This window comes from Saimiri boliviensis, chromosome 15 (assembly GCF_048565385.1).
Source record: "Saimiri boliviensis isolate mSaiBol1 chromosome 15, mSaiBol1.pri, whole genome shotgun sequence".
NCBI lineage: Eukaryota > Metazoa > Chordata > Mammalia > Primates > Cebidae > Saimiri > Saimiri boliviensis.
The window spans coordinates 19,910,692-19,934,338 of record NC_133463.1 but is presented as its reverse complement, the minus strand read 5'-3'; the positions used below and the strand labels follow the sequence as shown (position 1 = coordinate 19,934,338).

General features: G+C 38.6%; 1 protein-coding gene across 2 annotated transcripts in view; it reads left to right on the top strand.

Annotated features, from left to right (window-relative positions):
* CPA6 (carboxypeptidase A6) overlaps window positions 1-23,647 on the top strand; it is a 331,259-nt gene that overhangs the window by 247,331 nt on the left and 60,281 nt on the right. Inside the window, exons 6-7 of one of the 2 annotated variants that reach the window (XM_074386629.1) lie at window positions 2,425-2,526; window positions 3,511-3,639. In XM_074386629.1, the coding sequence (XP_074242730.1) occupies window positions 2,425-2,526; window positions 3,511-3,609 (201 nt within the window). In that variant the 3' untranslated portion in view covers window positions 3,610-3,639. Of the gene's footprint in view, window positions 1-2,424; window positions 2,527-3,510; window positions 3,640-23,647 lie in introns of those variants that run through there. The other variant, XM_003942899.4, reaches the window with a different exon arrangement.

Sequence of the window (23,647 nt, the reverse complement as noted above, 5' to 3'; positions counted from 1 at the left end):
TCCAGAGAATACTGTTGCTAACATTTTCAGTTATTGACGTGAAGTATTTGTGAATAGGTGGTGCTTAAGATGAACTAATGCCAAACTATGTAAATGTGTAAGAGGCTGATATGATTTGGCTCTGTGTCCCCACCCAAATCTCATGTCAAATTGTAATTTCTAATGTTGTGGGAGGATCTGGTGGGAGGTGATTGAATCATGAGGGCAGATTTCCCCCTTGCTGTTCTTGTGATAGTGAGTGAGTTCTTGTGAGATCTGGTGTTTAAAAGTGTGTAGCACTTCCCCCTTCATTCTCTTCCTCCTGCCCCACCATATGAGATGTACCTCCTTCCTCTTCGCCTTCCACCATAACTGTATGTTTCCTGAGGCCTCCTCAGCCATACTTCCTGTACAGCCTACAGAACTGTGAGCCAATTAAACCTCTTTTCTTTATAACTACCCAGTTTCAGGTAGTTCTTTATAGCAATGTTAGAACTGACTAATACAGAAGCTATGCATTATGCCCAATCATCTCTTGACCCTGCATTCTATTCTGTCTACTGACTTATAGCTCTTCATTCTTTCTCAACCAAACTTCTAAAAAGACTTACCTCTGATCACCATCTCTACTTCTTCCCCTGCCATTTAGACTTTGACTCACCAGCCTTTGCCCCCACAATTCTTCTAAAACTTCTTTCCAAGACCAGCAACCTCTCCTAGTTGATTCTCCTCCTGTCTCTCTAACCATCTGGGTCTCATTCACTGGCTCTTCTCCCCTTATCCTTTCCTTCGGTTCAGGTAATTTCTGAGACTCTATCCTCAGCCCTACTTTCATGCCACAAACACTCTCTAGATAGCCACATCTAGCCCATAATTTCAATGATCATCCCAAACCTCTGTATCCATTGCAGTCTACCCTCTGGAACCTTAAATTCACCCACCATTGCCTACTTGACACTCTTCTCTTGATATTCAGAAAAGCACCTCAGATTCAGAATGGTATCCCTCTCCTGCCAATTCAGAAATATGGGGTATCATCTTAAATTCCTCTCCTTTAATCATTCACTTTAAATTACCACCAAAAGCTGACCATTTTGTCTTCTGAATATTACAGATCTACCCCAGTCACTTCTCTTGTCCTCATAGCTGTTACCTTAACTTCTCTCTGTTCTCCCCGGACTATTGCAGTAGTGGTCTCAGTACTGAGCTTCCTTCAAGCCCCCATTCTTGACCCTCTCATGCTCTAATCCATCCTCCACACTGTTGTCAATGTGACCCCTCAAATATGAGGATATATACCACACACACACACACACAGAGCCCACCCCTTCCCCCACCCCCACCCCATAGAATACAAGAGGAAGCCTCATCTCTTTTACTTAGTATCCAGGGACTCCATGTTGAGATTCATCTGCTGTTCCTTCCTCAAACTGCAGGCACAGTTCCTCAATATGGTGTCCTCAGATTGTCTTCCAGGCTTGAGATGCCTTCCTCCAACTTGTCTGCCAGACAAGCTTTATGTCTTACTTAAGTACTCAAGTGCTCCTCTTCTGAGATGCTATCTTTTATTACTTAGGAAAATTCTACATAACACTCTAATGTTCCCATGGTAACTTACAGATAGTCACATCATAGTGGTTGATTGATTGCTTACATGTTTTCCCTCCCACTAACATATAAATTCCTTGTCTTTTTATATTTGAATCTCCAGTGCTAGGCACAATGTCTGACATTAAAAAGGATTTTCTGAAATATTCATGGAGTGAATTAATGAATGAATGAAAATTAGGTCCCCTGTGATTATAATGTCAGGAGCTCCTACTGATTTCTCAGTCAGAAACCAGGTTAAAAGTAATGTTAATATAGTAGGATTGTAAAGAAAAATCTGTCACTTGATTCTACAAATCAAGTTCTTTTATGTTTTCATTTCATAGTATAATAAAATTTGACTTTATCCACCTATAAAATATGGCTATTCTTTAAGAAATATTTCTTGGGATAGAGAGAGAAAGGGGATGAGGGAGGACTCAGCTTTTTACTTAACAGTCACATACTATATTACAAGGAAGAAGCAGGCTGAGGCAGGAGGATCGCAAGAGACCAGGAGTTCAAGACCAGCCTTGGCAACATAGCAAGAAGTCATCTCTTAAAAATTAATTAATTAATTGAAATAAAAATTTTAAAAATAAAGAAGCAACCTCGTTTAGGGATTTTCTTTTTCCTTTTGTACTTTCTAGTTCTTTGATTATAATTAGGGGCAATAAATATATTATTTCTGCATAAACAAGCCTGAACTTTTGAGGTTGTAGGAACTCCCTTTATCCTTTTTATGCATTACCTAATGAACCATACTATAGTGAAGAATTATGCTGAAACCTTATTAAATTATGCTGGTCAGTGAATCTAAAAGCCCGTGTTGGTTACTATGAATGCTCTTGTTTTCAGCTGGGCAGACGATCACGACTCAAAAGAGCTGTTTGGATAGACTGTGGTATTCATGCAAGAGAATGGATCGGTCCTGCCTTTTGTCAGTGGTTTGTGAAAGAAGTAAGTTAAACCCTTTATACAATGTCCATTTCAGCTAGTCATTGCTTCCCTGTGTTTTTATTCTGCTTGACAAACAAAGTGGGAATTTAAAACCAGTGATACCTGATTGAATAACAGTAACACCTTGATTCCATGGGCTGCTTTCATGTTTATGAAGATCTCTTGTAACCCTGCCTCAGCTTATCCTCACCTGTGCCCTTGGAAGTGGGAATTGGCAGCTCTCATTACAAAGAAAGAACCTGAAGTTCAGAGCCTTTTTGAATTTGTGACAAATTAGGAATGAACCTAGCACTGGATATATGGCACAACTAAAAATCCAATCTGTGGTGTTCCAAAATAATTTCTTACAAGATATCCAGCTCAGAAAGTTCTACACTACTTGACTTACTCCTCAAAATCATTTCACATATGCTCTAACAATAAAGAGATGAACAAGAGATTGCTTGTACCCTCCTGCTGTAGGTCTGTAATTTAGATACCAGAAGACCTTCAGCATCTGTGGATTTAACATTCTTAGTTTCAGTTATTTTTCAGTAACCCTAATCATTGATGACTCATAGCAATTTCTCATTTTCTGAATGTTTCATTTGAGTCACCAGCCCACTGAGCTTGTGTGTTGAGTGGGCCCCTATCCCAAGAGTGGGCCAGCCTTTTGTACCAACACTTTCATATGTTCTGATACTTTTCTATTCATTGTCAAGAATGTAATACCTTTTATGTTTTTTTTAACCTTGACTTTTAGTTTTGGGAGTTGAGGGGTGGGAAACTTAGAAAACCAACCACTAACACTGGTAACAAAAGTGAAAGTCGAAGGATATGAAGGGGCTTAGCCACAAAATAACTCTACAAATTTTCTTTAGCCCTGTACTTATAGAAAACCATTAAAGACACAAAGGATATTTAAATACATCAGTTATATTTTACTATGCTTTATGGGGAAATTATGTGCTTTAGTGGAATTTGTAACTTTGAAAACTCTCCTAGGTCTTAGGAATTATAGCCCACAAACGTCAAGAATATACTAAATTTGCAAAATGTCTCTCTGCCACTACCAAAACCACAAATGTAGGCTTAATCTTATAAATATTGAATAATAAAATTTTCTACATATTCCTACTCAGTTAATTGAGTAATTTGCATTCTCTTAAAACATTATTTCATCCTGCTAGAACACATGCAAAAACTAATAAGAAATTAACTCTAATATGTTGCATCGAATACCCATTGTGTACATAGCAACATGTTGTCTGCTGTTTCCAGTTTTAAAAAAAAAAAAAATAGAAATAGCTAAGTATTTGTACTTAGCTATTCCAGCTAAAGTTTTCCCTCACTCCCAACATATGCAGCCTTTTCTTTACAACATCTAAATTTAAGTTGTCTATATGGTTATCATCTTATTCCTGTTCCAACTCCAACAAGAGAAACTCCATCCATCTTGTTCATTGCTAAATCCCCAACATGTAGAACAACACCTGGCACTTAATAGGTGTTCAGATATTTGTTAATGCACTGAAATGATGAGAATTCAGTGGTAATGATGTGGAAAGATTTCTGGACAATGACTTGTCAAATCATCTCACGGGATAAGAATGGTTCCATCTGGATTTCTGTAATACACAACCTGTAGAGTCATATACAGCAGCACTGTAACCTGGGCTAAATTTCCAAGGAAGAGAGGGAGTGTACCCACAGGAAAAGGAAGAGGCACATGCAATGACTGTCAACTGAGGGCAGTTGATTTTGGAGCAAGAGCAAGAAGCAACAATTGAGATTAGGCTTCATTTCCACCAATACGTCATAGGGAGGAGAGGCTTTCCTCTCCATCCTCCTCCCTCCTGCACAGGGTGATCATGTGTGCAGATGAGTGAGGCCATTCTGTGCCTCTGCTACCCTCCCTACACCTCTTTCACTGCCCGGATTGTGGCTGTCATTTGCTTCTCCACTTCACCACTGTCTGGTTTTCTGTCTGACCATGGAAGCAACTAGAAATAGAACAAAGGAGACCTAGAGGTTATTCACCCCAATGTCACAGTCAAGGTGCCAGCTGGAACCCCAGGCATGAGGATGTGTGGCTTCAGTGGGGGAGGATGTGCTTCCAAGCTCACTCACATGGCTGTTGGTAAGCATTAGGTCCCCGCTGGCTATGGGCCAAAAACATCAGCTCCTTGCCATATAAGCTTCTCCCTAGGCCGGCTGAAAACATGGTACCTGGCTTCCCTCAAAGCAGGTGAAAGAGAAAACAGGCCCCAGATGGAAACCACAGTTCTTTTTTAACATAGTCTTGGAAGTTACCTAATATCACTTTTGCCATATTTTCTTCATTAAAAGTGAGTCACTTGGTCTAGCCCATACTCAAGAGGAAGGAATTACGCAAGGCACAAATACTAAGAAGCGGGAATCATTGGGGATCACATTAAAGGCTGCCTACTACTCCTTGATGGGATTTCCCCCTTAAGCACATATATCCTTATGCATATGTGAACTGGAAGAAAATTTATCAGCCCTTCTAGGATCCTGACAGAGCTTCAGATTGCATAGGTGTTATGTGCACACAGTTGGAAGTCAGGCAACCCTGTGTCGATGTCAGGGTAATGTCACCTCTGCCACTTACTGTCTGTGTTACCGTGGTATCAGGTCACTTAAGCTTTCTGAGTCTCAGCAAAATGGGGATGATAGTATGTGACACATTGGGTTATTGGGAGGATTAAACAATATAATGCATGTGTTCTCACTCATAAGTGGGAGTTGAACAATGAGAAGACCTGGACACAAACAGGGTAACATCACACACCCACGCCTATTGGGGGTGGGAGGAAAGGGGAGGGAGAGCATTAGGACAAATACCGAATGCATGAAGGACTTAAAACCCAGATGATGAGTTGATAGGTGCAGCAAAACACCATGACACATGTATACCTATGTAACAAACCTGCACGTTCTGCACATGTATACCAGAACTTAAAGTAAAAATAATATAATAATAATACATGCAAAAGACTTAACAGAATGTTTGGCATATAGTAAACACTTAATAAACTCAATTATTACTATTATATCAGCAATTTGGTACTTTTAAATAAATAATGGAAAGAGGACCATTAAAAAATATCAAGCCAGGTGTGGTAGCTCACACCTGTAATCCCAGCACTTTGGGAGCTGGAGGCAGGTGGATCACTTGAGCCCGGAAGTTTGAGTTCAGCCTGGGCAACATAGTGAGACCCTGTCTCTATAAAAGGATTTTTTTTTAAATTAGCTGAGTGTAGTGGTGCATGCCTGTAGTCCCAGCTACTCCAGAGGCTGAGGAGGGAGGATCTGTTGAACTCAGGAGGTCAAGACTGCAGTCAGCTGTGATGATGCCACTGCACTCCAGCCTGGGCAACAGAATGAGACCCTCTCTCAATAAATAAATTAAAAGACTCTGGGAGGCCAAGGTGGGTGGGTCATTTGAAGTCAGGAGTTCAAGACCACCCTGCCCAACATGGTGAAACTCTCTCTCTACTAAAACTAGTCAGGCATGGTGGCACACACTTGTAGTTCCAGCTACTCAGGAGGCTGAGGCAGGACAATTGCTTGAACCTAGCGGACAGAGGTGGCAGTGAGCAGAGATCATGCCACTATACTCCAGCCTGGGCAACAGAGCAAGTCTCCATCTCAAAAATAAACAGAGAAATAGAAATAAAAAGAAAATCAGCAAGAATATAAAGGAACTCAACAACGCTATCAACCAGCAGGAACTAATAGACTGTACCTAACAGCAGAATATACATTCTTTTCAAGTACCTATGGAACATATACTAAAATATACCATATCCTCTTCAAAAACATAGACCTCAACAAGTGCAAAATAATTGAAATTATAAGGTGTGTTCTGTAACCACAATGAAATCAAACTAGTAATTGATTTCAGAACAATAAGAAAATCTCCAAACACTTGGAAATTAAACACATTTCCAAATAATCCATGGATCAAAAATAAAATCTCAAGAGAGGCTTTGAAAATACCTTGGACTGGATAAAAATGAAAACACAACGTATCAAAATGTGTGGGACATAACTAAAGCAGTGCTGAGAAGGAAATGTATAGCACTAAAGGTGTTTATTAGAAAAGATAAAAAGTCTCAAAACAATAAGCTCTTCCTTCATGGACCTAGAGAAACACAAAATAAATCCAAAGCATGCAGAAGGAAGGAAACAATATAAATAAGAACAGACATCAATGAAATTGAAAACAAAGTTATTAGAGAAAATCAACAAAACAAAAAGCTGGCTGGAGTACAGTAGCATGATCATGAGTCAGTGCAGCTTTGATTTTCCAGGCCCAAGAAATCCTCTCACTGCAGCCTCCAGATTAGTTGGCACCATAATTGTGTGCCACCACTTCAGGCTAATTTTTTAAAATTATTTTTTGTAGAGACAGCATCTCCCTATGTTGCCCAAGCTTATCACAAACTCCTATGCTCAATTCCCACCTCAGCCTCCCAAAGTGCCAGGATTATAGGCATGAGCCATGTACCTGGCCTGATTCTCTTAAAAGATAAAATTGAGGCCAGGCACGGTGGCTCACGCCTATAATCCCAGCACTTTGGGAGGCCGAGACAGGTGGATCACGAGGTCAAGAGATCAAGACCATCCTGGTCAATATGGTGAAACCCCGTCTATACTAAAAATACAAAAAAAATTAGTTGGGCATGGTGGCACATGCCTGTAGTCCCAGCTACTCAGAAGGCTGAGGCAGGAGAATTGCTTGAGCCCAGGAGGCAGAGGTTGCGGTAAGCCGAGGTCATGCCATTGCACTCCAGCCTGGGTAACAAGAGCGAAACTCCATCTCGAAAAAAAAAAAAAAAAAGAAAAGAAAAAAGAAAAGAAAAGAAAATTGACAAAACTCTAGCATGAGAGAAAAAAAAAGAGAAGAAGATGCAACTTACCAATATCAGGAATGAAATGGAATATCACCACAAACTCTGAAGATATAGAAAAGGTTAACAAGGGAATACTGGAAATAATTCTACCCAGATAAATTTGACAATGTAGACAAAATGAACCAATTAATTGAAAAACACCAACTATTACAACTTACCTATTAGAAAGTAGAGAATTTGTATATCCATCCTATAACTATTACAAATATTAGTTTCTGATTTTTAGATTCCCCAGAAAAGAAATTTCAAGGCCCAGAAGCTTTCACTGGAGAATTCTACCAAATGTTTAAAGAAGAATTAACACCAATTCAACACAGTCTTTTCCGAAAATAGAAAAGGTTGAAACACTTCCAATTCTTTTTATGAAGCCTGATACCAAAACCAGGGACAACACATGAAAAAGAAACTCAGATCAATATCCTTTTTGAAAATAAATGTATAATACCTAAATAAAGTATTAACAGAAAGAATTTAGTAATTAAGAAAAATGATTATATACCATGGCTAAGTGACATTTATTTCAGGAACACAATCCCAGTTTAATACTCAAAAGTTAATCATTGTAATCCACTATATTACAAGCTAAAGAAGAAAAACTATATGATCTTATCAATTGATGCAGAGAAAGCATTTGACTAAATTTACCATACATCCATGATAAAACTCTTATAAAAATAGAGAGGTCCGTTGTCTCAGCCCAAAATCTCCTGAAACTGATAAGCAACTTCAGCAAAGTCTCAGGATACAAAATTAATGTGCAAAAATCACAAGCATTCCTATACACCAATAACAGACTTAAAGAGAACCAAATCAAGAACGAACTGCCATTCACAATTGCTACAAAGAGAATAAAATACCTAGGAATACAACTAACAAGGAACGTAAAGGACCTCTTCAAGGAGAACTGCAAACCACTGCTCAACGAAATAAGAGAGGATACAAACAGATGGAGAAACATTCCATGTTCATGGTTAGGAAGGATCAATATCATGAAAATGGCCATACTGCCCAAAGTAATTTACATATTCAACGCTATCCCCATCAAGCTACCAATGACCTTCTTCACAGAACTGGAAAAAAACACCTTAAACTTCATATGGAACCAAAAGAGAGCCCGCATAGCCAAGTCAATTCTAAGCAAAAAGAACAAAGCTGGAGGCATCACACTACCAGACTTCAAGCTATACTACAAGGCTACAGTAATCAAAACAGCATGGTACTGGTACCAAAACAGAGATATAGATCAACGGAACAGAACAGAGGCCTTGGAGGCAACACAACATATCTACAACCATCTGATCTTTGACAAACCTGACAAAAGCAATGGGGGAAAGATTCCCTGTTTAATAAATGGTGTTGGGAAAACTGGCTAGCCATGTGCAGAAAGCAGAAACTGGACCCCTTCCTGACACCTTACACTAAAATTAACTCCAGATGGATTAAAGACTTAATCATAAGACCTAACACCATAAAAACCCTAGAAGAAAATCTAGACAAAACCATTCAGGACATAGGCATAGGCAAGGACGTCATGACCAAAACACCAAAAGCATTGGCAACAAAAGCCAAAATAGACAAATGGGACCTAATCAAACTCCACAGCTTCTACATGGCAAAAGAAACAGTCATTAGAGTGAATTGGAAACCCACAGAATGGGGAAAAATTTTTGCAATCTACCCGTCTGACAAAGGACTTATATCCAGAATTTACAAAGAACTAAAACAGATTTACATGGAAAACACAAGCCCATTCAAAAGTGGGCGAAGGATATGAACACTTTACAAAAGAAGACATAATTGAGGCCAACAAACATATGAAAAAATGCTCATCATTAGTGGTCATTAGAGAAATGCAAATCAAAACTACACTGAGATACCATCTCACACCAGTTAGAATGGCGATCATTAAAAAATCTGGAGACAACAGATGCTGGAGAGGATGTGGAGAAATAGGAACACTTTTACACTGTTGGTGGGAGTGTAAATTAGTTCAACCATTGTGGAAGACAGTGTGGCAATTCCTCAAGAACCTAGAAATAGAAATTCCATTTGACCCAGCAATCCCACTACTGGGTATATATCCAAAGGATTATAAATTGTTCTACTATAAGGACACATGCACGCGAATGTTCATTGCAGCACTGTTTACAATAGCAAAGACCTGGAACCAACCCAAATGCCCATCAATGATGGACTGGACAGGGAAAATGTGGCACATATACACCATGGAATATTATGCAGCCATCAAAAATGATGAGTTTGTGTCCTTTGTAGGGACATGGATGAACCTGGAAACTATCATTCTCAGCAAACTGACACAAGAGCAGAAAATCAAACACCACATGTTCTCACTCATAGGTGGGTATTGAACAACGAGAACACATAGACACAGGGAGGGGAGCACTACACACTGGGGTTTGTTGGGGGGAAATAGGGAAGGGACAGCAGGGGTTGGGGAGTTGGGGAGAGATAGTATGGGGAGAAATGCTAGATATAGGTGAAGGGGAGGAAGGCAGGAAATCACACTGCCATGTGTGTACCTATGCAACAATCCTGCATGTTCTTCACATATACCCCAAAACCTAAAATGCAATTTAAAAATAAATAAATTAATTAATTAATAAAAAAATAAAAGAAGTAGAGGGGTAATCATTCAACAGTCTCTAAGATAAACATACAAAATCAATTTTATTTCCATACACATAATAGCAATTAACACATGGACACTGAAATTTTTTAAATACAAGATTATATACAATTACTCAAAAAAGTGAAATACTTTTAGGTGTAAATCTAACAAAATGTACAGGATTTACATGCTGAAAACTACAAAATGCTGGTGAAGTAAAATCTAAGTGAAGAGACATACCACATTCTTGAACTGGAAGATTTCAAAATAGTAAAGATGGCAATTCCGCTCTAACTGATATAGAGATTTAACACAGTTCCTATCAAAATTTCAGCAAGACCTTTTTGTAGCTATAGGTAAGATTATTCTTAAAAGTGTACGGAATGGCAAAGGAAGTAGGACAGCCAAAACTATTTTGAAAAGAAGAATGAAAAGGGAGGGAGGATTCATTCTATCTGATTTCAAGATTATACCATATACCTTCAATAATTAAGCATGTGTCGTATTGGTGAAAGGATAGACATAGATAAATGGAACAGAATAGAAACCCAAAAATAGATCCACACAAATATTCCCAACTGACTTTTTACACAAATGCAAAAGCAATTCAGTGGTGGAAAAACAGACGTTTCAACAAATGGTGCTGGAGCAATTGGATATTCATTGAAAAACAAAAAGTCTTTTTTTTTAATAAGATGTGAGTCTAAGTCTCATACCGTATACAAAAATTAACTCAAAATCGATCATGAATTTAAATGTAAAATGATAAAACTTTTAGGGGAAAAAAAGCACAGGAGAAGATCTTGAGGATCTAAAACCAAGGCAAAGAGTTCTTTGATTTGACACCAAAAACATGCTCCATAAAAGATGTAGATACATTGTACCTTATCAAACTTAATCAAAATTTTAAACTTTTGCCTATGAAAAACTGTTAGGAGGATGAAAATTATAAGCTGCAGACTGGGGAAAAAGATATGCAAATCACATATCTAATAAAAGATTCATTTGGAATATATAAACTCAAAACTTGACAGTGAAAAGCAAGCAATCCAATGAGAAAATGGGCAAAAGACATGAAGAGACATTTAACCAAAGTGTATACATACAGATGGCAAATAAGCACATGCAAAAAAGATGTCATTCAGAAAATTAAAGCCACAATGAGCTATCACTGCACACCTATCTGAATGGCTAAAGATAATCAGATAGATAGATTTATATCACCAAATACCAGTGAGGATGCAGGAAACTAGAACACTCGTATGTTGCAGGTGCAAATGTAAAACGGTAGAGCTATTCTTGAAAACAGTTGGCAGCATCTTTTCAAACTGGGCATGCAACTACCATATGACCCAGTAATTGCACTCCTGGCATTTATCCCAGAGAAATTAAAACTTATGTTCACTCAAAAACCTGTGCACGAATGTTTATAGCAGCTTTATTTATAATAGCCAAAAACTGGAAACAACCCAAGTATCCATCAACAGGCAAATGGGTAAACAAACTGTAGTACATCTATACCATGGAAAACTACTCAACAATTAAAAGGAACAGATTATTGATACACACAGCAACCTGGATGAGTCTCCAGAGAATTATGCTGAATTAAAAAGCCAATCTTAAACAAATGCCCACTTTATTATTTCATTTATATATTGTTCTTGAAAGATGAAAGTATGGAAATAGAGAACAGATTAGTGACTGCTCAGGGTTAGAGAAGGGGTGGAGTTAGAAGAAAAGTGGATGTGACTGTAAAAGGGCAACATGAGGAATGTGTGTGGATGGAAATGTTGCCCATATCAATGCCAATACCCTAATGGTAATATTACACTACAGTTTGGTAAGATATTAACAATAGGGAAAATAGGTAAAGGGTATATGGTACCTATCTGTATTCTTATAATTACATGTGGACCTACATTTATCTCCAAATATATAAAAATAATAGCCAGGCTTCATACCCCTGGTTTCCATTCTCTTTGGAACCAGGTGCTATCTCTTGCCTAAAGAAACAGTCAGTTTCATCTCCACTCTCTCTTCCCTGCTGTGTAATCCTCATCAACTGGCCCTGACTCTCTTTGCCATGAAAACCGGAAGTATCAAGAGGGCTCTGGCTCCGTTAAGTTCATCTCTTCTTCAGCCAGCATGACTGTCCCATGCCATGCCCTGAGAGCCACTTCCACTTCTGCCCCCATTCCAATTTAGTGGATTAATCTGTGGATGTCTGTTTTGAAAACACAAAGCTCAGAAAACAGTGATACAGAAGCAAAGCACCCAAATTAAATGACTGGTAAATTGGGCTTCATTATTTTGTTATTTTGAAAATTGCATAAATGAATTCATTATCTCAACAAATATTGATAGTTGCTAGTTGACAGACATTTTTTAAATGCCAGATATACCACAAAATGTATGGGCTATAGTCTCTTAAGTTGATAGTCATTTAATTCTGTTTGGAAAATGTAGAGCCATCACTTTTCTGTTTGCAATACATGCTACCTCTCTTTCCTGATATTCACATATTAGGAAATATTACCTTTTGGCATTAAAGTTTTCTTTTTTTTTTTTTTTTTTTTTTTTTGAGAGATGGAGTCTTGCTCTGTTGCCCAGGTTGGAGCACAACATTTTTTTAAGCTCGTAAGCAGAATTAAGAAAATAAGTGGTTTGTACACTTAGATGGCAAAATCTTTCTCTTGTTGAATGCTTGCTTATATCAGCTTAGCAAAACTGTTATCATGTGATATTTATGGTGCCATAGGGCTTTGAGGGGAGAGAAAAAAGATGAGCACAGACATGCTGGACTTACTGTTGAAATGTGTACCACAGATGCTCCCTTCATCACAAAATTAAAAAGGAGTTTTAAGAAATATTACCTTTTGGCATTAAAGTTTTGTTTTCTTTTCTTTTCTTTTTTTTTTTTTTTTTTAGGCAGAGTCTTGCTCTATTGCCCAGATTGGATTGTAGTGGCACAATCTTGGCTCACTGCAACCTCTGCCTTCCCAGTTCAAGCAATACTGCCTCAGCCTCCTGAGTAGCTGGAATTGCAGGTGTGCACCACTACACACTGATAATTTTTGTATTTTTAGTGGAGACGGGATTTCACCATGTTAGCCAGGCTGGTCCCAAACTCCTGACCTCAAGTTTTCCATCCACCTCGGCCTCCCAAAGTGCTAGGATTACACACGTGAGCCACCACACCCGGACTAAAGTTTTCTTAAATTTTTCATGGGCCAAGAGGGATGATACAGACATCAAATTCATTGAAGAAAGAATTCATCAAAGAAAGAAAACTAGAATAGATACACATAAGGAGAAAGCAGAGCTACACATGCAGAACTTGGAAGTTATCTTTCTGCAAACGTGAACAAGTATCTACAGAAGAGCAAAAGTCTTAAACCTGAGAATGGGCAGAGGCCAGGGAACAAAGAGAATAGACAGCAAGGAGATACTTGTAAAGAGGGACACTCACAAAACTTAAAAGTAATCGACTTGAAAATTAAATTTAAAAGTAGAGGATTGCTCACACCTGTAATCCCAACACTTTGGAAAGCTGAGGCAGGTGAATCACTTGAGGCCAGGAGTTCAAGACCAGCCTGGAAACACGGTGAAACCCCTTATCTACTAAAAATACAAAAATTAGCTGGCCATGGTGGCGCATGCCTGTAATCCCAGTTACTTGGGAAGCTGAGGCAGAAGAATCGCTTGAACCCAAGTGGCGGAGGTTGCAGTGAGCTGAGATTGCACCACTGCACTCCATCCTGGGCAACAGAAAAAGACTCTGTCTCAAAAAAAAAAAAAATGTAGAGGAAACTACCAAGTTAAAAATAGGGTTGCAAACAGTATGGCAGGTCTTCCAAAAGTTAGACATAGAGTTACTGTGGGGTCCCCAAATTCCACTCCTATGTGTGTACCCAAGAGAACTGAAAACATATCCACACAGAAAGTTGTACATGAATGCTTATAGCAGCATTATTCATAGTAGCCAAAAAGTGGCCATTGGCTGATGAATAGTTTTTTTTTATTGGTATAACGATATAATAGGGCATTATTCAGCCATAAAAGGAATGAAGGCATTAAGATGTAGCAGTGATGGACCTTGAAGACATTATGCTAAATGAAATAAAGCAGACACAAAAGCTTATATATTGTATCACTCCATTTGTATGAAATGTTCAAAGAGAAGCAGATTAGTGGTTGCAAGAGGATGAGGTAAAAGGGAATTGGAATTAACCACTACCAGGTTCTTTTTGGAGTGATGGAAATGTCCTAGAATTCGATAATGATGATTGTACAGCACTGCAAATATATTAAAAGCCACTGAGTGGTTAATTTTATGTTCTATGAATCATATCTCAAGAAATAAATGAAGTACCGATACATGCTACAACATAGATGAATCTTGAAAACATGCTAAATGAAAGAAGTTGCTCACAAAAGATTATGTATTAACTGATTCTGTATATATGCAATGCCCCAAATAGGTGAATTTCTGGGAAAAAAAAAAAAAAAGTAGATCAGTGGTTACCTGTGATGAGGGAATATGATAGGATTGTGGAGTTGAGAGCTAGAGTATGCACTTCTGGCTGGGCATGATGGCTCACGCCTGTAATCCCAGCACTTTGGGAGGCCGTGGTGGGTGGATCATGAGGTCAGGAGTTCGAGACCAGTCTAACCAATATGATGAAACACTGTCTCTACTAAAAATACAAAAATTAGCCAGGCATGGTGGAGTGCGCTTGTAATCCCAACTATTCAGGAGGCTGAGGCAGAAGAATCACTTGAACCCAGGAGACAGAGGTTGCAGTGAGCTGAGATTGTGCCACTGCACTCCAGCCTGGGCAACAGAGTGAGACTCTGTCTCAAAAAAAAAAAAAATGGTATGGGTTTTTTTGGATAATAAAAGTAGAAGGCCAGGTGTGGTAGCTCATACCTGTAATCCCAGCACTTTGGGAGGCTGAGGTGGGCAGATCATGAGGTCAGGAGTTCAAGACCAGCCTGGCCAACATGGTGAAACCCTGTCTCTACTAAAAATACAAAAACTAGCCAGGTATGGTGGCATATGCCTGTAATCCCAGCTACTGGGGAGACCGAAGCAGGAGAATCGTTTGAACCCAGAAGGCGGAGGTTACAGTGTGCCAAGAGCGTGCCATTGCACTCCAGCCTGGGCAACAGAGCGAGACTCCATCTCAAAAGAAAGAAAAGGAAAATATAAAATTATAAAGTGGTGATGGTTGCACAACTCTGGAAATATACTAAAAAACACTAAATTTCACACTACAAAAGAATGAATTGTAAAGTGTATGAATTATATCCCAATAAAGCTGTTATTTTTTAAATTAGGGTTAAATAGCATTCCCCCAGAATATATTTATATTAATTGGTTCAACAAATTCTTGTTGATCACTGCATTTTTAGTACTCTTCTTGTATTATGGGCATCAACAGAAGTATAAATCATGGTTCCTGCACTCAAGGGGTCTGCATTCTATTTGAGGAGGAATATTTATGTACAGAAAATAACATAAAATAGTGTGTCTTTGGAGGCCTAAGTATACTGATTATAGCGCCTGAAGGAATTAAGGAATCAGAAAAATCCATGAAGACTTTAAAAAAAAAACAAGGTTTGGGAAAACTTTGTGGAGGAAATGATTCTCAAGCCTTGACTGAGAAGTCGGAATTTGATCAGGAAAATAAATGAAAGCATTCCAAGAAAGAGAAAAGATTAATGTTGAGAATGAACATGGTGTGTGTATGTTGTCATAGGTTCAGTGAAGTAACAACCTCTGGTCTGTGTGAGTAGACTCTAATGCCATATAAGACTGCTTGAAAAATTATAGTAAGACTTGGAAGCCAAGCAGAGTTTGGTCACTAAAGTAAAATGAGAAAACACTGATCAGGTGCAGTGGCTCACACCTGTAATTCCAGCACTTTGGGAGGCCAAGGCCAGAGGATCACTTGAGCCCAGGAGGTCAAGGCTGCGGTGAGCTATGATTACACCACTGCACTCCAGCCTGGGTGACAGAGTGAGATCTCGTCTAAAAAAATAAATCAATCAAAGAAAAGAAAATGCTGATAAGGAGCAAAAAGCATGTGCCATTGTCAGAGAGCTTAAAGGTAAAAGGCAATGATACATGGATGAAAGGAAGGAGAAAGAACCCAGAGTGAGGGCAACTAACTAGAAGTTTCTAGGGCAGGAATCTACACAGAAACAGGAAGACTGGATGTAGGAATGGAAAGTCTAAAAAGCATGTAAGAAAGTTCAAAGGAAAATATTCATTTATTCTATCAAATGCTTATTGAGTACTTCTTTGTATACAAAGACAGCACGCTAAGTCTTGTAATGGCATTAGTACTGTCCTACAGTGCAGAAAACATTAACCCTTTCCTCAATGCATTTGCAATTCTACTGGGGAGAAGAGACACAGACACAAAAGAAGGCAGCGATAAAGCAAGTCTTTAGGAATTGATGATTGGCTTGATATGGGAATGGAAGAGGAGGATAGGTCAAAGATAGGATGCCCAAGAAATCGGTGATATCATTGAAGGTGGGGGAGCATCAGTTGAAGTGTTGGCAGGACCATTAGTCTAAGGGGAAGTACCCAACACAACACCACACTAAGCTGGTGAAATGATTAATTTATTCAGCAAGGAATTATCAAGTCTCTACTGCTATGCACCAGGCCAGACCCTGTTAAGACACTGTGGATACTGGGCAATAGGGAAGGAAAATCAAAAACTCTGTTCTTATCCAACTCATGGATTCTCGTGAACCAAAAGAATGAATGCTCTTTGATAAGATGTGAAAGATCAAGCAATCTGCCAAAATGAATGAATACCTGATTCACAGGCCTAATTTGGGCAGCAGACAACCAAGAATAAATGCCAGTGATTTTGTCCGCTGTAACAAAGTTGGGTGTAAGTACTTTTCTTGTCTGTATTACACAAGCTGATAAGAAGAGACAAGCGAAGGGATAGAAGATTGTAGCAGTATACCAGTGAGGTCCTGGTACAAATTCGGGGCAAGTAATATCTATATTTAGGATAGCCTAGTAATTTTCAGTGGCAGCTCATTTTTACATCTTTTTGTTTTTTTAATTGTGGGAAGGCCACTTTAATTCTTTGTTGCCAATGCAGATGGAATAGCATTTGCTTCGTTTTTCAGAATAACCTCCAACTGAATGAGACAATTTGGGCTTTGTTCACTTTTGCTAGTTTGAGATCATCCACCTCCCAGATTGAGTATCCCAAGCCATGGCTAGTGCTTGCTGGCCCAGGGTTATGCACAGCCCTTCGGTTCTTTCCTCAGATAATGCTACATTGCTGGGATGAATATGACCAGTGTCGTTATTTGTATAATACTAAGAAAGTAACTCAGGGAAATATGTGTTTGGAAATAAAGACACTTTTTTTTCCAAGCATAAGCAAAAAAGGAAGGCATAAAGGAATAACTGATAGCCTGGCTACATAAAAATATTTTAATGGAGTATTTATTGATGAAGGACACTCTTCATGACCTGTTGCTATGTTTAAAAAAAAAAAACAGCATGGACAATATAATTTCAATTTTGCAAAATCCATATCTGAGAGTTATATAGATATATACCTGAAAAATATGCCAACTGTTAAAAATGGATAGGATTATGGGTAATTTTTATTTTCTTCTTTACACTTTTCTGAATTTCCCAAAATTTTCTGTATTAAACAGGACCAAAAATGACTCTATTTTTAAAATAAATTAAACCCAGACAAAACTGAAAACATTTCATTCTCACACTAAACTCAGTTATACTCAAGTCATCTATTTCTACAGGTATTTTAGAATCAGCAGCTGAATTCTATTCAACTCAGTGGCAGACCAAAGATAAAGCAAGGGTTTGCAAAAAAATGTTTGGGACTAAAATGGTCTGAAATGGAAAGTTCTGCCAGACATTGAAGATGTGTGATATACAGGTGGATCTAATTTGATCCTGTTACAGAAAGGCAGCAGTACAAAAAAAAAGAAAGAAAAGCAAAGCAGTAAAACATCCTTGGTTCTCCAGGTGAGAGCCAGAGTTTTTGTCTGCTGCCTATGTAATGTGAAACCTCACCCTTCCAGGCCCAGTTTGATTATTGGAAAACCATCTCCACTGCACTTTCCCGCCCATCTACACTCAGCACTGCAGTGATGGCTAATCCTAGTGCCAACATCCGGCGTGTGATTCAGATGTACTATGCAGGTGATTCAAATAAAAATAAGAATAGGAGCCTTTCAGGGAAGCAGGTTATTTTCCAGGCAGAGTAAGCAGTAATATGTGAGGGCTATGAAGGGTTGTGTGTTTAGGACAGAGCTCTGAGAATGACTTAGAGCTGTGGTTGCAGGGAAAGTCCTCCAACTGGGAATGCTTTCCAGAAAGGGAAGGGTCCTCTCCCACAATCCAAAAGCTCTCCAGGGAATAGTCCTTTCGGATAATTATCTCTTTCAGTCTCATTATGTATTGCTGCTCATTAAAGGTAAAATATAAGCCCTCAGATGTAGGATAAAACACTAAGGTCTTGGTTAAGAAATAGATCACTAAAAATAAACCTTTTTAAGAAGAGAACTTAAATTACATGTATGTGCCAAAAAACAGGGAATAAATAATTGAGAAGGGTACTGAGCACAGATCAAGTATCTAATGAGTTCAGCTGAGTAAGCAAACACTTCTTTGTTCTTAATTACATAATAGAAAACAGCTCATGGTATGAAAATGATCTTCATTTTTTAAATTGTCTGGCTTTGGTTCACTGCCATTCTGAGTAATTACCATATTTTGGTTTTCTTTTTCCTGGCCTGGCCTTCGGTACCATTAGTTCCCCACGTTCCTCCATCCACACTCTCCCCAGTCTCCTTAATTCTCCACATCCTCCGACCTATCTCTTTCTCCCCTTCTATCCAATTTATAATGCCCTGAACATAGCAGAGTTTTCATTATTATTTGTTTAGTTTCAGTTTAATTAAACTGAAATCCATGGCATCAGTTGTACTCCACTACCTAATAATAGAGAGTGTTCTGGCCATTGTGAAGACAGACAATGCTTGCTTTTCACAGTAGCACCGGACTACAAAAGTGACCACGCAAGCTGAAGCAGGACAGAGCAGTCTTCATCAACAATGAGAGAAGTTGTTTGTTCCATGATCCTGAGCTTTTGTCAAAATGTTGAAAGCTCTCTTACTCTGTTATACCTGTATTGGGAAATTATTTTAACTGGTAAAACTGATATTTAGTATGCTGTATTTTAAATCATGAGCAATACTGAGAATTCAAATGCCTTATTTCTTTGTTTAAAAAAAAAAAACACCTTATAAAGGGCAGTTTGGATTGTGCTCATCGTCTTCTCTCTGTATAACTTACAACATGCAATGAGCATCTTTCATTTAAAAAATTGCCTTGGCAGCTTGTCATACTCCTTTCTTCACTGAATCAGCTTCCAACATTTTTTTTTTCCTTTGAACTTTCAATGTCATGAAATATCTTAGAGTTCTTTAATGTAAAGTGTTGCCAGGTCACTTCTTCTGGAACATCATCATTCTTTTCATCCCAACCACTTGCCTCATTGTATTGGTAAGTTGGTCCTCACTATATTCCTGTGGCTGCGTATCTAGAACTGAATGGTGCAGTGTCAACATTCCTAGTCAGCTGTTTGTTCTAAGCTTCATTTACATTTGGTTCAGATCTCACCTCCAGCATTAGCACTTTTCATTTCTTTGCCGCGCTTTCACCTTAGTTGGACAATTTCTTCTTTCCATCATCCATTATTGTAAACTAACTTGTAGATTTATCCCCAAGAAACAAGGACACAACACAGGTACGCACTTTGCTGTCTGTGTATAAACTGATTACAAGATGTGCAGTGACCAACCACCCACTGATAGACTATCAAAGAAAGTCTGGATATAATGGATCACAGATCTTGATGCTCATTTTTATTTATACAGTGATTTGTAGACTGGAGATCAAGCAGTGGAAACTGAAACTTACACTTTTGTGGGAGGACTGGTGTTATTAAGTACAGTAACAAATCTGTGTATAACAAAGCCACACAAAGTGAAGACACCTGCACTTTCTTTTTTGGTAGGTAAAATATGCTTACAGAGCAGATCTTCATAATACCAAAGTTGTCATGGCTTCTTCTCATGAGCGTATACAACCAACGAACCATTGTTGTTAGGCTATCTCTGTGTGAAATGTGAAGTGGCATTACTTAGGAAAAAGAGTAGACATGTATCTAATAGTATATTCTTCCTGCTGACACAAAACGCTTCAAATATTTATGTCTCTTATTAGAAAATGTAGCTTAATTGACAACATTTTCTAGTCTTTACCTGCTCCATTAGATTAGTCACTCTGAGTGGTTCTAAGTATAACTAAGTATAAAAATAACTAGACTATACAAAATTAGGAGATGATTTTCAGTTTTTCACCCTACATTTATGGTGCCTTTTCTTCATGTTACTTTTTTTTTTTTTTTTTTATTGCATTTTAGGTTTTGGGGTACATGTGATGAACATGCAAGATTGTTGCACAGGTACACACATGGCAGTGTGCTTTGCTGCCTTCCGTCCCCTCACCTGTATCTGTCATTTCTCCCCATGCTATCTCTTCCCACCTCCCCACCCCCCGCCCCTCCCCCATTTCCCCCCAACAGACCCCAGTGTGTAGTGCTCCCCTCCCTGTGTCCATGTGTTCTCATTGTTCAACACCCGCCTATGAGCGAGAATATACGGTGTTTGATTTTCTGCTCTTGTGTCAGTTTGCTGAGAATGATGGTTTCCAGGTTCATCCATGTCCCTATAAAGGACGTGAACTCATCGTTTTTGATGGCTGCATAATATTCCATGGTGTATATGTACCACATTTTCCCTATCCAGTCTATCATCGTTGGGCATTTGGGTTGGTTCCAGGTCTTTGCTATTGTAAACAGTGCTGCAATGAACATTCGTGTGCACGTGTCCTTGTAGTAGAATGATTTATAATCCTTTGGATATATACCCAGTAATGGGATTGCTGGGTCAAATGGGATTTCTATTTTTAGGTCCTTGAGGAATCGCCACACTGTCTTCCACAATGGTTGAATTAATTTACATTCCCACCAACAGTGTAAAAGTGTTCCTATTTCTCCACATCCTCTCCAGCATCTGTTGTTTCCCGATTTTTTAATGATCGCCATTCTAACTGGTGTGAGATGGTATCTCAATGTGGTTTTGATTTGCATTTCTCTGATGACCAGTGATGATGAGCATTTTTTCATATGTTTGTTGGCCTCCTGTATGTCTTCTTTCGTAAAGTATCTGTTCATATCCTTTGCCCATTTTTGAATGGGCTTGTTTGTTTTTTTCTTGTAGATCTGCTTTAGTTCTTTGTAAATTCTGGATATCAGCCCCTTGTCAGATGGGTAGACTGCAAAAATTTTTTCCCATTCTGTTGGTTGCCGATTCACTCTACTGACTGTTTCTTTTGCCGTGCAGAAGCTGTGGAGTTTGATTAGGTCCCATTTGTCTATTTTGGCTTTTGTTGCCATTGCTTTTGGCGTTTTGGTCATGAAGTCCTTGCCTACACCTATGTCCTGAATGGTTTTGCCTAGATTTTCTTCTAAGGTTTTTATGGTATTAGGTCTGATGTTTAAGTCTTTAATCCATCTGGAGTTAATTTTGGTGTAAGGTGTCAGGAAGGGGTCCTGTTTCTGCTTTCTGCACATGGCTAGCCAGTTTTCCCAACACCATTTATTAAACAGGGAGTCCTTTCCCCATTGCTTGTTTTTGTCAGGTTTGTCGAAGATCAGATGGTTGTGGGTATGTTGTATTTCCTGTGAGGCCTCTGTTCTGTTCCATTGGTCTATATCTCTGTTTTGGTACCAGTACCATGCTGTTTTGATTACTGTAGCCTTGTAGTATAGTTTGAAGTCCGGTTCTTCATGTTACTTTCAAACTGTTATTGGATTGGCCATTTTGTCTTTAATGGTCATCTTATAGTGTGATGTCAGCTGTCTTTATAGATTAAACTCCCTTTTTAAAATTAAAAAAAAAAAAAACTTCCCTGTAGACTCTCCCCCACTCTAATTAATTCTCCTGGTATTGAATTTTAAACGCCTCCTTTGTGTTGAGATGCACCCACTTTGGTGCTGCAGTGTTTACCTGTCCTAAGTGATATTCCTGTCCCGTCCATTTGAAGCTGGTCTTCAGCTGTGCCCCTTTCTTTGGCCTTAGTTGTAACAGGCTTCGTTCTGCCAGTGTGTCCTGCATTGGATGTGTGGTTATTTTTGGGTCCTCTGCAGTGATTCTAGAATAAAAATAGAGGAAAGCTTTAAAGCTACCTTTTTAAAAGCCATCAACACCAGTCCTCAAAAAATGCTCTCCATATTCCATGCTGTGACGAGCTCTAAGAAAGCAAAATTCAACCACATAAATCCAAAAACATTGAAAAGGTGGGAAACCCTTTACCTCCCTTTGTCATGTCACATGTTAGTCATGGCAAAATTTGTCTTTGATTTTAACCAAAGCTTATTTGGTGAATTCTGATATATAACATGTACATACGTATGTAGAAGCCAAAACAGTCTTGGCAGATGGTGAATACCAAATAGATTCATTCTGTGTCTTTCTTAATTAACATCAGAAATGCCCCAATCAGTTCCAAACTTATCATTTGCCTGGCAGAAGGTAACACTAAAAACTTTCTTTAATATCTTTTTTTTTTTTTTTTAAGATGGGGTTTCTCCATAATAGTCAGGCTGGTCTTGAACTCCTGACCTCAGGTGATCCACCCACCTTGGCCTCCCAAAGTGCTAGGATTACAGGTGTGAGCCACCATGCCTGGCCTTCTTTAATATCTTTTAATTGAAAAAAATCGGTTTGGTGAAGCCCGTTTAAAATAAATTGAAGTAAGGTGATGCAGTACCTAGGGACCGCCACACTGAGGCGTGTGGTGCATTGTTTTGTGACTGGCTTTCAGATCCTGACTGCTTTAGTCTTCCTCATAAGCAACAATAGTAATAAAGAAATTAAACTTTGTAGGTCCAGATGCAACTTGATATTGGGCATCTCCTTTTCAATGTGTATGGGGTGTGTGTATTGATTGCTAAAAATATTTCTACACATTAGAAGAGAAGCACACCCCTGTGTTCTTCATGGTTATGTTAGAATAATAGGAAATAGACATCATGATTCTTCTAGAAACCCCCACCCAAACCATAAAAGAGAAATGATCTGTGTCCTATTATTTAAGGCACTCAAGCAAGGAGTTCTCCCAAACGTCCCATTCAGTATTTAACAGTCATCACATCGTGATGATTCTTGCTTTGTGTGACCAGATGGAGAATAGCTGCAATTCTTAGAGAGTTATAAAAATCACAAATATAGCATATGCAATACAATGACACCTGCTTGTTTGTCAGAGGAAGAACATGTTCTGACAAGTCTTGGAAATGAAACTGTTTCCAGAATAGAATACTACAGAACAGCTTCTTTGATTCATATATTATTTAGAAATGAAAAAAATTTTAATGATGCTAATGGCCTCCAAATATATAAAACAAAAATTGACAACATGTAAGAAAAA